General features: G+C 30.5%; 1 protein-coding gene across 2 annotated transcripts; it reads left to right on the top strand.

Annotated features, from left to right (window-relative positions):
* The first annotated feature begins 4377 nt into the window (after positions 1 to 4377).
* Positions 4378 to 13651, top strand: LOC126749705 (GTPase HRas). Of its 2 annotated transcripts, none has more exons than XM_050459389.1 (4): positions 4378 to 4685; positions 4775 to 5011; positions 11144 to 11361; positions 11982 to 13651. In XM_050459389.1, exons 2-4 carry the CDS (start codon positions 4834 to 4836, stop codon positions 12162 to 12164), a joined length of 579 nt encoding a protein of 192 aa, XP_050315346.1. In that variant the 5' UTR covers positions 4378 to 4685; positions 4775 to 4833; the 3' UTR covers positions 12165 to 13651. The 2 variants fall into 2 exon arrangements, with proteins under 2 accessions (XP_050315346.1, XP_050315347.1); XM_050459390.1 differs by having other exon boundaries at positions 4743 to 5011.
* Positions 13652 to 13936: the final 285 nt, after the last annotated feature.

The raw sequence follows: 13936 nt of genomic DNA, 5'->3' as shown, positions 1-13936 counted from the left end.
TTAAGTAGTTTTAGTCATTTGCATTAAATCAATATGCTAAGAAAACGGATAGGTTTTTAAAGAAACATTAAAAGATAACAACTGGCGAATTATTGGCGTTTATTGGATGAGGAATAACGAGAACATGAATGACCAGATGAAATATCCTAAACTTTGGTCAATTTTATACAGGGTGATTTATTAAGAATGGGCAATCTCTGAACTGGAGATACTACTCGTATACACCAAAATATGGCGATTGAGCTTAACATGTCTTACAAATGTTGCAGGTTTACGAGATACAGGCAATTTAAAGTTGGAATTTTAATTTGAAATTTCCTAATAATTTTGCGATTTTAAGCAGTGTCGTCTTGAAAATTGGTGACTTTATGTGTTTTGACATGAAAATTATGAATTTTCTGGTGAATTTTATTTATGCATTATTTATACAGGGCGTTAGTTACACCCTTAGGTAAATTACAACATATATCTTTTTTGCCCAATCAGTTATGGCTAAAGCGACTAGAGAATCTAAAAGCCAGTTCAATTTTGAATAAAGAAGGTACGCTTGTTTATTTCATGTTACTTTATCAGTTTTTAAGTTATTTACATTTTAAGCATTCAGCGTAAAAATCTTAACCCATCCTTATTACATTGGCTTAATAGGAATTTATTCTTTTAAATTACTACTATGCTAGGTAACAACAGTAAAGACAACAAATGACAATCAGTAACAATATTAAAAGAAAACTTCAAATTAAATGCTCAAAACGCCTACCTTCCACTTCAATACACTTTGTAAGGCGTCTTCTTAAAGATCTTTAAGTATTAAATAATATTAGTCAATTATTTTTGATATTATTAGCAGCTTCTTGAATTTTCTGTCGTAATTATTCGATGGTAATTAATTGTATCTTTGTAAACTATGTCCCTCATGTGTGACCATATTGAGAAGTCTAGAGGGTTTAGGTCTGGACTTCTAGGGGTGACCAAACAAATTCACTGCCACGCCTGATCCACCGGGGAGGAAAATGTTCATTCCGGTATCGCCGTACTGGCAGAGAAAAATGTGGCGGCGCCCCGTTTTACATAAACCACATGTTCCGCCTTATGGCTAGTGGTACATCTTCAAGTAGTGGTTTGCTGTTTGTTCAAGGAAGTTTAAATAGAGGAGCCCATTCAGATTAGGAGGAAGTTCAAAAGAACCAATAAAAAAAACAGATATCACATCATACCAGATATTTATCTTGGATTCATGCTGAAAATGTCGTTCATTTAGAGCATGTGGATTTTCGGAGTCCCACAAATGATTGTTTTTCCAATTAAAAACACCTCATTTACTAAAAACGTCGCCTCATCGGTGAAAAGAAGGTCATTAAGAAATTTCTGGTTTTCGGGTTATTTATCTAACATAAATTAAGCAAACTGTAAGCGAACTGGTAAATCTTGAGGTAGCAAATTTTGGACAGGAGAATAGGGATATGGACGAAGATTCTCTTTCTTTAAAATTCTCCAGATAGACAATTGGCTTATTCCTGTTGCCGTACTTAACCAACGAAAACTGAGATCTGGATTTTCCGAAATACGAGTTAAAACCTCTTCTTCATCATCTACGTTGATATTTTTTGGAGCACCATTTAAGGTTTTTAGACGAAAACACCCTGTTTCGCCTAGGCGGGTATAAATACGTGTGAACGGTTTGTGATTGGGCTGTCTTCGATTTGGGTATAATTCTAAATACCTGCTGGCTGCACCAAGTCCACTATAATTTGACTGAGCAAAAACGCAAATCATATCACGCATTTCACTGTTGGAATATTTATAATGACGTGGCATTTTCTTATTTTAGAATTTTTACTACAAGTAATACACTTAGTAAAATTATCGAAAAGTGCTGACCCAAGCCTACTTGAAAAAAAGTCAATGTACATAGATTTTTTACGCTGAATTTTTTAAATGCAAATAACTTAAAAACTGATAGAGTTACATGAAATAAATAAGAGCACTTTTTTTATTCAAAATTTACTGCCTTTTAGATTTTCTAGTCGTTTAAGCCATAACTGATTGAGTAAAAAAGATATGTCGTAATTTATCTAAGTAACAGGGTGTAACTAACGCTCCGTATAAATATTGTTAATTTACTACAAGATCCGAAATTTTCATGTCAAAACACATAAAGTCGCCAATTTTCAAGACGATACTGCTTAAAATCGCAAAATTATTAAGAAATTTCAAATTAAAATTCCAACTTTAAATACTCTGTATCTCGTAAACCTGCATCATTTATATAGGGCATATTAAGCTCAATCGCCATATTTTGGTGTGTAGTATCTCCAGTTCAGAGATTTCCCATTCTTAATGAATCACCCTGTATAGAGGAAGTAGTAATATTAGGAGTAGACATTCTGTGGTATTCTAAGGATCTTGTTCTCTTATGTATATATTTCGACAATAGTTTTTACTTTACCTACTTATCTTGTGCTCTCGAAACTTCAAAAACATTACAAGGTCTGAAATACATTTAGGTTTTAAACAACCATCCTGTTAACCAGCTTTAGATTTCATGTTGCTACCTGGGATATCATTGTATGAGTACTCCCGTGAATAGTTCTTTAATTTTATTGTTTGTAATTTTTCTGTTTATTAAGTTTTTACCTAAACGTGATCAGATATACTAATTGTGTTTTTCATTCTTCTGTATTGTGGAAGACTGCTGGGTAGTAAAATCTATAACTCCTTTGCAAAATTCTTTTAGGATGCAATGAACTCGAATATTTGTGGGTGTCATTGATAATGCTGTAATTAGCTTGTATTGGCTTCTTTTGGGTTCCCTTGAAGGTTTATTCTTTTCTTAGGAGAAGAAAAAACAAAAAGCACAAAAATTATAAATTTCAGTTAAAAATAAATAATAAGCGGATATTTTCTCCTCTGTTTTGCAGATTAAAGCAGGGCAGCAGTTTTTCATGCCTTAAATAACGGGCTGTATCTCGTTTTTATAACCATATTCATATCATTTTTCCATATTTGCAGTAAGCCTACTCAAAGGTTGGGGTGGGTTAGATAGTTCTTGAAAACAGCATATTCTACTCATTTTCAAGTGGATTAAGATTAGGACTATTTGCTGGCCAATCCATAGATTTAATTCCAATGGTCAAGTATTATCGTGCTAAAACAATGTAACAACCAAATGATATCACATATGTCACTGCAGGATAATCTCGTATGTACTTAACTACTAATTAATAACTACCAAGTCAGTACGAGTTCAATAGCCAAATAATCAATCACATTGAACCAATAAATTTGGTGTTTTGGAAGTTATATTGGGCATATCTTTCATTTGGTCTTCGATAAATACTTACACGTCTATCTGAGCTGTCTGTGAGAGACAAAATCTGGTTTCGTCTGATTAGAGAACTCTTTTCGAATCTTCATCGGCCCAATCGATGTCTCTAGCAAGATTTAACCTTGCTTTACAACGCTCTGGGGTCAGAGCTGGGATTCGCGGTTTAAAATAAGATTTAGTTAAGCGTCGACAAACAGTATTAGTTGAAACTTCATCTGTTTCCGGTAGCTGTTTCTGCAGCAAACTTTTTGAACTTGAGTACTTATATGGGATGTCTGCCTTGACCAGGTCTTCTTTAGTGCTGACTTGCCTCCCTGTAATATTCGACCATACGAGAAACTGATGTATGCGATACACCAAATGTTTATCCAATTTTCCGAAAGCTGCCTCTTCCAGTAAAAGAGCTGCCTGGCTACATATGACACATCTTATTCTTTTAGAGGAAGCAATATATCATATACCTCTGCTATCGACATAATATTTAGGTATGCATCTAATTATACCAATAAAAAACATTAAGAAAACATATTTGCTGTTTCCTTACACATCCGAGTAATCCTTGTCATTATAGGTCTTTTTAGAAAGAATATTAAATGTGCCTCTCTCACACTTACATTAGGTAAATGTCCAGAAATACTTTGGATCTGTTTTACATCAATAGAACTTAAATTAGTAAATACCAGATTGAAACGAGATCAATTGTTGTTAAAGATCTTATTTTTTTTAAAATAATTATAAAAACGAAAATAGTTGTTTTTCAGAGATAATTCGAAATTATTAAGTCCTGCGTTAATTTTGCTGGCCCGTGTATTTTATTTGAGTTGATATAAAGCTATTTTAATCAGTTTACATTGCTTTGAATAATCTTCATTAATTCAAAACGCTTTTGAAAAATTAAAAAAAATATTTCCATTTTTTAAATTCACAATTGGATGATAGTCAACCAACATTCACAAAAGTTAAATTAAAAAATCAGCTTGGCAGCAGGAATTTAATTTTCCCTCCGCCTATGCCTTGTCACATGTCAACCATCATTAATGACATTTGGCAAAAGAAAAATACCTAGAAAATGACACAACACAACCCAAACTCGAAGTAAATTTTGTTGTTCATGAGTTTATAACTAATTAAAACCAATTAAGCGGATCTATTGTATTTAACGCTTATATGAGTAACCCCTATAAATACGCCGCGTTCTATCTTAATAAATCTGCAAAATGCTTTAAAGCCTATTGCTTAAAATAGGCCACACATAGGTTACTAACCCCCCTCTGTGTATTTTTTTTTATTTTCAATTTTTATTTTTTCTGTTTTACTAGGGGGGCAAACTAATATATCCTATATGCCTAAAGGTTCTTAGGTAAGTAATTTTTAATATTGAATACCTTTGCCTTAATATATTTTGAACCTTGTTTAGGCAGAACTAATTTAGTTTAACCCATACCCTAGGTACCAACAAAATTTTTGACACCATTGTTCCAAGTTAAGCAATTAAGATTCCAAAAAAAATGACTGAGTACAAACTGGTAGTTGTGGGTGCTGGAGGTGTTGGAAAGTCTGCATTAACCATTCAGTTAATTCAAAACCATTTTGTTGATGAGTATGACCCCACCATTGAAGACTCTTATAGGAAACAAGTAGTTATCGATGGAGAAACTTGCCTTCTAGATATATTAGACACAGCAGGTTAGTGTATAAGTATTTATACTAAATCAAATGGACACAATACATTCACCATATTGATCATTCATTGACTAAGTTTAAACAATGGCTTGAAGCTCACTTGAAGACATGAAATGAAATCAAAATCAAATCAAATAAAGCTTTATTCATCTAAAACACCAAGGTGTTAACAAAGCTGTGGTAAGAAAAATACATATATATATATATATATATATATATATATATATATATATATATATATATATTTCTTTTTGAAAACAATCAACAACTGAGACAATCAATCATTAATCTAAAACATATTAGTGTAACATCAAAATAAATAAATAGTAAATAGCACAACACAAATATACAAGTATGAAATCAAAATCTAAAATATGTCCATTATTATTGCTTAAACAGTACTTACATTACAAACTCAAACAATAGACATTGCATAGTGTATATTAAAACATAACCAAGTTCAAAAATGCTCTGTGAGGTATTCCTCCAAGCTATAAAATGCCTTATGAAGCAGGATTGTTTTTACCTGCTGTCGAAAACGTTTATATATTTGAATCTTCCCTAATGACTGGGGAAGATGATTAAATATTTTTTTGCTCTTGTAAAAAATTGAATTTTGTGTCAAACTAGAAGTAGGTATTGGTAAATTTATGTTAAAAGATGACCTGGTATTATTTAAGTTAACAGAGTTAAATACAGAGTAATATTTCTTATAAATTAAGCAAGCAGTCTCAAGACTAAAAATTGAAGGGAAAGTCAATATATTTTTCTTTATAAAATAAGGCCTACATGAGTCCCTTAAATTAAGCCCACATATATATCGAGCTGCACACTTCTGTAAAATGAACACAAGTAAATAAAGGAAGAGATGAGTTGCCCCAGAAGCAAACCCTATAAGCCAGGTGAGAATCAATCAAGGCAAAGTAAGCTTTTCTAGCAATACTCTTATTTAGCTCGCACTTAATTGTTCTAATCGCAAAACAGCCAGATGCCAATTTAGTGCAAAGCTTCTCAATGTGTTTATCAAACTTTAGCTTATCATCAATAAACAACCCTAAATATTTATTACAATTTGTGACATTATCATGCTGTTGACCCAAATGCACATCTAAACTACACTTATTTAAGATATTTGTCTTTGAGACATTAAAAGACAAATGGTTAACATCACACCATGTTTTAACGTTTGCCAAATCTTGGTTTATCACAATGCTGAGGGCATTTGAATCTGTGCCACTACAAAGAAGTGTAGTGTCATCAACAAATTATGTGCACCATCCATGTTGAAGTACCAATGGTAGATCATTTATATATATTAGGAATAAGAGCGGACCAAGCACAGAACCCTGAACTTGGAGATATCCATTTTCCAGACCAACCCTATATATGCATATATATCAAGAGGTTAAAAACAATTTTTCGGTTTTTTATCTTGTTTGTGTATACAAGGCGTTTTAATAAAAAACATTTAGTAAAAAATATTAGACCTATTACATAAAATAAGGTTAAAATATTAATTGATGTGTAAGACAATTCATATTACTGAAAAAATCAAATCAAAATGAAAGCTGAAAATATGGGGGATAATTTCCTTTTCTTATTAATCAGTCAAATTTCGAGGATATGTAATTACTAAATTAGGATAACCAAATGTGTACATAAAGAATGTGAAAATGTTTGAAAAAAAATTGTTTTGGGGAAGCTCTGAGAATGTTATAACTATTTAAAATAACAAAAAGTCATCTTTAAAAAACTCCATATATTAAAGTGTTTTCTTAAACACTATTTTGGAATGTTTATTATATGTGAAAAATAATGTATCTAAATTTATTATTATTGAAAATTTACATTCCTATTACACACTAGGATAGTCTAATAGTTTTACCTCAACATCTCTTAAATAAAACATACTATAGTTTTGTAATTACTTCTACTAAATTATATAATAATCTTCCAGGGAGCCTTAAACTTATGCAGTTAAGGAAATTTAATATTAAAGAAGATATTAATTTCTCTGTCTCCTCAATTTACATATAAGACATTGTTTATACGATATTTCTCATATGTATTTTTCTATGTATTAATACATTTATTTATCCTCCTTGAAAATACAAACTAATTGTTATTATATTAAAAGAATGCTGATAAAAGCCTATGCCTAATACATATATAAAAAACTAAACCTATACAATATAAAACAAGTAAAAAAAAACAATATACATCTACATAAAATTTTAATACTAATTTTAACAGCTTTTACAGACAAGGAATTTGTTTTAAAAGCTACCTTTATTTGTTTTACAGGAGAATTTAAAAAGTCTATAACACAATTATCATATGCTTACATTCTTCTAACATTTCATTTATAGTTAAACAATCAGTCTTGTTAGTAGAGAACAGTTTATTGTTCTATCAGTCTATTGCAGATGTACTTTTGGAACATGAAATTTAATATAAATTATAGAAAAGCACTTTTTATAGTTAATGTGATTTACAACATAATAGATAAAAAGGGCAGAATGCAGATTTCTCCTATTATCCAGTCGCTGAATTTTAAAACAAGTTTACAAAGCATTATAGGAATGTAGGAAATCATGTATGGATATATCCCAAACTGTCTGACATAAAGGAACCTTAAAAATCGTTTTTCAATCTTTTTAATCAGATCAATATTTATTTCAGCCTGTGGTAGCCATGTGAGAGAGGTATACTCGTAAGTGAGGTCTTACTATTGAATTGTATAATTAGGGTTTCAATTCTTTAAAAAAAAATTGAGTAATGAATTAAGAAGCCACGAGCTCTGTGTGACTTTGCAATGATCATCCAATAATGTTCATTAAATTTCAAATTTTGTTAAACACTGATCCAAGATTTTTTACAAGTGTTCTCCAATTACTGAGTTAGAAATTTTGTATTGGTTCTCTAGGTATTGTGTTTTTCGAGTGATAATTAACTAATGACACTTAGAAGTGCTTAGAAACATTTTGTTATCATGGAACCATAGATTTACTGAGTTTAAATCACATTGCAGCATCTCTGAGTTGTGAAGATTTGGGAAAAATCTTAAAATATCTGCAAATAGTTGGCATGTCGAAAACTTGGCAAGGCAAATCTTTAGATATATAAAGAATTGCTATATAATAAATATAGCAAATAGATGATGGCTTAAGTTGCTACCTTGTGGTATTGCTGAGGTTGATATAAATGGCTTAGATAAACTATTCTCCACTTTTTGCTTAGTTTTTCAAGTATAGATTGATCAACTTTATCAAAAACATTGGTGCAGTCAGTAAAAATGACACCCAGTTGAGTTTTACTGTTTATGGCCTCTGCTGCAAAACTTGTAAAAACACACAAATTTGTCACAGTGGACTTCACTGGTAAAAACCATTGTTCTGAATGGAACCTATCTCCAAAGTAATTTAAAATATTGTTATAAAGCACATTTTCTGAATTGATGACAGATATAGGTCTATAGTTCTCAACATTACTAGCAATACCAGATTTAAATATTGGTGTTATTGTGACACATATATGTTCCTCTAATAAGCTGTTTCACCTCTCATCTTAATGCTTTATATTTAGCTGAAGCCAACGTGTTTGCACATTTACCTGTCTATGAAGAAGATTCTTAAGTTTAATCTTAAGTATAAGCTCAGAAGTAAGGAAACTAGGATACCTATTTGTTGTTCTTACATGTACATCCACATCCAGCTTTTTAGATACAAAAAGATGAAAATCACCCTTTGCATAGTTATAGAAAAATGAATTTTTAATACAATTCTTGGTCAAATGTAAAAAACTAAATGTGACGTTATTACATATAAACTGAAAATTTAAAACTGGAAATTGTTAAAGAAACTGCTTTGTAAAGGCCTTTTTTTCAATGTTTATTAATTGTATTTATAATTTTCTTATGCTACGCGTTAATTCTTAGGGCTATTTTGTTAGCTGGACAGTGTGAAGTTGAATTGAAGGAAATAAAAGTTTTTGATTGAAAGGGGGATGGGCAAAGTTTTTAAAATTATTTTATTTTATTATGATATTATGATATTTTTAACTTGTGATGAAATTGTTTTAAGTCCCAAGTCAGTAGAAATAGATACATCAGGTAAGATAAAAGGGTACAAGAAGAATACCTGACAATAAGCATAACTTAATATGGTTATTGTTAGGTATTAAGTTTAATATAATAGAGTGGAATTTAACTAAAAGATTTTTAACTTTTAAAATTATAAACTCAACGCAAAGGAATATCTCTGAGGAAAAAATGTCTGTGATATTCGACTTCAACAAGATATAAATTGCCACCTATAAAATATCAATATGATGTACAAGTGTGAGCATGAGTTGTTGATGACATGTTGATTTTATTACTAGTTATTTACACATTTGTTTTTTGTGTCTATTTAACTTCTTATTTCTTTATAAGCAACTATTGCAAATTTTTTATATATTTGCAACTATAACAAAACTGTTGATCAAATTAATTACATATACAGTAGGGTGGAGTGAAAACGGCATCGAAAAAAAAATCCTTAAATCAGTTGACCTATACGTGGAAAAGTTGCCTAGTATAATCCATCCCTTGCTGTATTTCCACATACAGCAACTGGACGCTTTTTTTTTTTTTAAATCAAACCTATTTCCTGAAACCAATTTCCTGTTGGTTTGCTGTTTTCCTACACTTCAATAATCTTCTGAGACCTAATTCTCTCACTGTTTTGCCAGCATACATAGCCAATAAGAGATTTTCAGGATGACCAAAATAGCCGTTCCTTTGAATTACTGGGTCTATGATTTTTAATAAATCTTCTGGTAAAAATCTTGATTTTTCAATCATACCAAATAGATGCTTGCTCCTCGAAATCCTTTTGGGCCACGAAATCCTTTTGGGCCAGTGGTTTTTCCGTCCTAATGTTGCAGCAAATGTCTTAAAGGTAGTTCGTTTGCGTGCAATAGGCAAACAAACCATTGTAGGGATCGATTCAGCGAGAGCTCAAGCTGTCTAATAATTCCATTCTTATTACCAGTATTTACTGATGTACCATCATAACCAATAGCCCACAAATTAGAAACGTCAAAATTATGCTCCAAAAATTCTAGAATACTTTATACTTTGCGAATTGCCTGATGCAGGTGTCAAATGACCAATGTATTTGGATCCTGTTTCTGAAAGTAGGACTATATGCTCCTCAATCTTCGTTTTCTTGGACGAAATTCCTTCTTCATTAGTTTGAACTAACGTTTGGTCTTTTCTTCCATCGAAATACATTCCATATACGAATTCAGAACCTTCTTCTTTATATTTTCTCTTCAGGTCAGATCGAGATTTTGCCCTTTCTCTTCGAATTTTACTGCGGTCGACAATTTTTGATGAATCCTCTGTAGTAATTATTCCCATACCTTTAACTATCTTACTTTAACTAATCTTTGTTTGCCTCGTTGGCGCTTAGCTGGCGCAACGCGGTGTCAAAGAACATGTAGTATTGTTTCAAGGTCGTTATATTGAGTTGCTGTTTGGTTCTGGGAATATTTTGTAATACCTTCTTTACGTAAATATCCAGTAATAATTACTAATAAGATATTATTAAAAATAATAAAAAATTATATATATATTTTTTTTACTATTGGGAAAATTCCAATTTTCAAAGCTGTTTGGGCAGTAGAAGTTTTAGGTTGATTGAACTGAGATTTTTTTTGGTGAATACTGGTAGTAAAAGGCAACTTTTCTACACATAGGCTTTAGGGAATTATGAAAAAAAAAATTAACTCCAGCCTAATATACAGCTCCTGCTTTGGGGGTTGGAAACATGTATTTATGTATTTGCATGTCTTGAAAAAGAATTTTCAAATTAAAGCAAAGCCTCTTATAAGTAAAAAAAAAGTTATAATTTTAAAAAATACCAAAAGTTTAAACCTATCAAATGTAGTTTTCACAATATATAAGATATATATTGTGAGAACTACATATTATATATACTAAAATGTGGCAAGTTCTAGCAAAGCTAGTCACCTATATTGAAATTTATGTTATTCATTTGTGCGACAAATTTTGATCATTGAAAAGAGATATGGCATGTCAATTTTTATATCAATGGAATAATGAATGGGACATCAATTTTTTTCTTCTAGGGCAAGAAGAATATAGTGCAATGAGAGACCAGTACATGAGAACAGGAGAGGGTTTCCTATTAGTGTTTGCCGTAAATTCAGTTAAAAGCTTTGACGATATTGTTGTGTATAGAGAGCAGATTTTAAGGGTGAAAGACACAGAGGATGTTCCCATGGTACTGGTGGGCAATAAGTGTGATTTATCTGCCTGGGTTGTGGACATGAATAGGGCCAGAGACGTAAGTATCATTCATATCATCAAGTTCGCTATATCATTTATATTTAGAAACCTTGGTTTTGTGACAAAAATATCTCTGCCAATAAGATAATCTATATAGAGATAATCTAATTTATAGAATACTAATGAAAATTACTCTGAATAACCAATAGTATCTATACATCTGATAAATAATAACTAAATTATAACTAACCATAAGTGATTAACTAATTATTTATTTAATCCAGGATATATAAAATGTGTTATTTAAATAAAAAAAAAGCAATGGATTAGAATAAACATTACATAATTACAGTAATGTTAATCCAAGATCCAGTTCTAAAATTTACATTAAAATAATAAAATCTTTTATTTTGTGGGTATATAGTATTATGAAACTTGTTACTAATAGCTAATCTAGTATTTGTACCATGTTTAATATTTAAAATATAATTAGGATTGTTATAAATCAACCTCACAAGAGCTTTTACAATTTACAATTCATTGAAAACTTTAGCTTCTTTAAATAATTTATTAGTGGAAAACCACTTGAAGAATACATTTTGAAATTCAGAATACATTTTCTTGTCAATATATTTGTTACTGGACAAATTGTAAGATAAGACCCTCCCCATTTTTTAGATTGCCAAGCAATACAATATTCCTTTTATTGAGACATCTGCAAAAACAAGAATGGGAGTGGACGATGCCTTCTACTCCTTAGTAAGAGAAATTAGAATTGAGAAGGGCAGAGGTAAGAAGCCTAGCAAGTTTCCCGGGACCGGCAGAAGGTTTCCATTTAATAAGTTTTGCAGTATACTTTAGATAGGATTCTTTATATACAAATTTCAAAAAATATCAAGATAGATAGGGGTAGAGCCAAATTTTTACTATTTAGGACAATGGTGTGAGTCTTGATGGGCGGATGCTTAAATTAAATTTGAAAGTATTGTTTTGAGACAATAAGTTGTTAAAAATATATCAAATTTAAAGTGGCTTTTATTTGCCCAAACCAATATTTTCAAAGTTTGTATTAAGACGAGTAAACAGTTCAATATTGTGCTCCAACAATTACAACAACCCACTATTCCAGATTGTGTATAAAATAATTCAAGTCGACATTTACGTAGTGTATTGACTATAAAAAATCTGGAATTTTAAATGAGGCAAAAACGTTTAAATATCAATGTTTCGACATCATTTTTCGCTTTCTTAGGGTTGTTAAAAATCCCGTTTAGTTAAAGATTCAAATCCATTACCTGCAATTTAAGGTAAAAAAATGATGGCCATAGAACCAACTATTTAAAACTTTTATTGTTCTATTTATTTTATATTACGACTATAAATCTATGTACTATTTTATTCTATGTACTTTGATGAAAATAAAGGGAATAGAAAAGTGATGGTATAGGGTGTAAATATGGTGCGAAAAAGAAAGTTAATTAATTATGCCAACGAAATATGGTTTAAGGAGTACCCGATATAATCACAAAAGAAATCTAAATAAGTATGGAAATCAAGAATTTTAAAGAGGATTATGTGTTTACAAAAATTTGAACAAATTACTTAATAAGTTCAACATATTTTCTTTAGTAGACTGTTAAAAACCTTGTTTGTTTTGAGCTTATCGTTAAATTAGGCCATAATTCCTAAAAAAAATTAAATGTAATTAAACACAAAAATTGAGAATTGTTGTGTGCTCTGGATATGGAAAAACCTATCATATTCCGACGCCGGATTGCCTTTTTCATTATTTTAAAATTCATCAAGTGTCAAAAACAAAATGGATTAAAATGGAAGATTTTTAATTCATAAGAACAAAGATACTGTCTCAAAAAAAAAAACCTGATTGAAAAAATTAACTCTTGCAATACAGGGTGTCCCGAATCGTGATATTCAAATGTTGTGACCATTTTCTAGAGTTTATTATCAAATGAACGTAAAATTAAAATATAATATAGTATAATAACCGAATAATGTCTTATAATGCCTCAAATTGGTTTGACAAAGACGTAGTAGACGACAAAATCGTAGCATTCCTGGATAGATGATGTATAATTTCCAAGATGTTCAAGCTGGGAATATTGAATAACTTATATTTTTTTAAATGTTTGCACCTAAATAAAAAAAAGCTGGTAAACTTTATTTATTGTTGTAGTGAACCACTACCAATAAAAAGAACTTTTCTTTATACAATACGGTAGGCTGGCGTTAATGTGAACTCAAAAAATTTCGACTTAGTTCGCATTACTGAAATGTAAAAGATTATATTAAAAGTAGCTAAAATTAAAATAAAATTATTATAAAATAAACTACATTGTGCTTTATTTATGTTTGCATTTATTTATAAATTTATTTATTACAGTTTTAAGCATTATACAAAAGTTTTATTTAAAAAAAGATGTAACTTTTGTTTGCACTTTTTTTGCGACAGGTTTAAGGCTACAGCCTTTTCTTCTAAACCTTTTAGTGTAATAATGTTATTTATGACGACATAGTTTTGATTGCCCCATTGTGTGACAATTTTCAAGGCTGCAAGAGCCTCCAAATGCGTTACTTTTTTTTCTTCAAAAGTTAATATCTCGCAGTCACTATCT

The sequence above is a fragment of the Anthonomus grandis genome, unplaced genomic scaffold (genome assembly GCF_022605725.1).
Source record: "Anthonomus grandis grandis unplaced genomic scaffold, icAntGran1.3 ctg00000506.1, whole genome shotgun sequence".
NCBI lineage: Eukaryota > Metazoa > Arthropoda > Insecta > Coleoptera > Curculionidae > Anthonomus > Anthonomus grandis.
The sequence above is the reverse complement of the archived record's forward strand: the minus strand, read 5'-3'. Positions and strand labels throughout refer to the sequence as shown.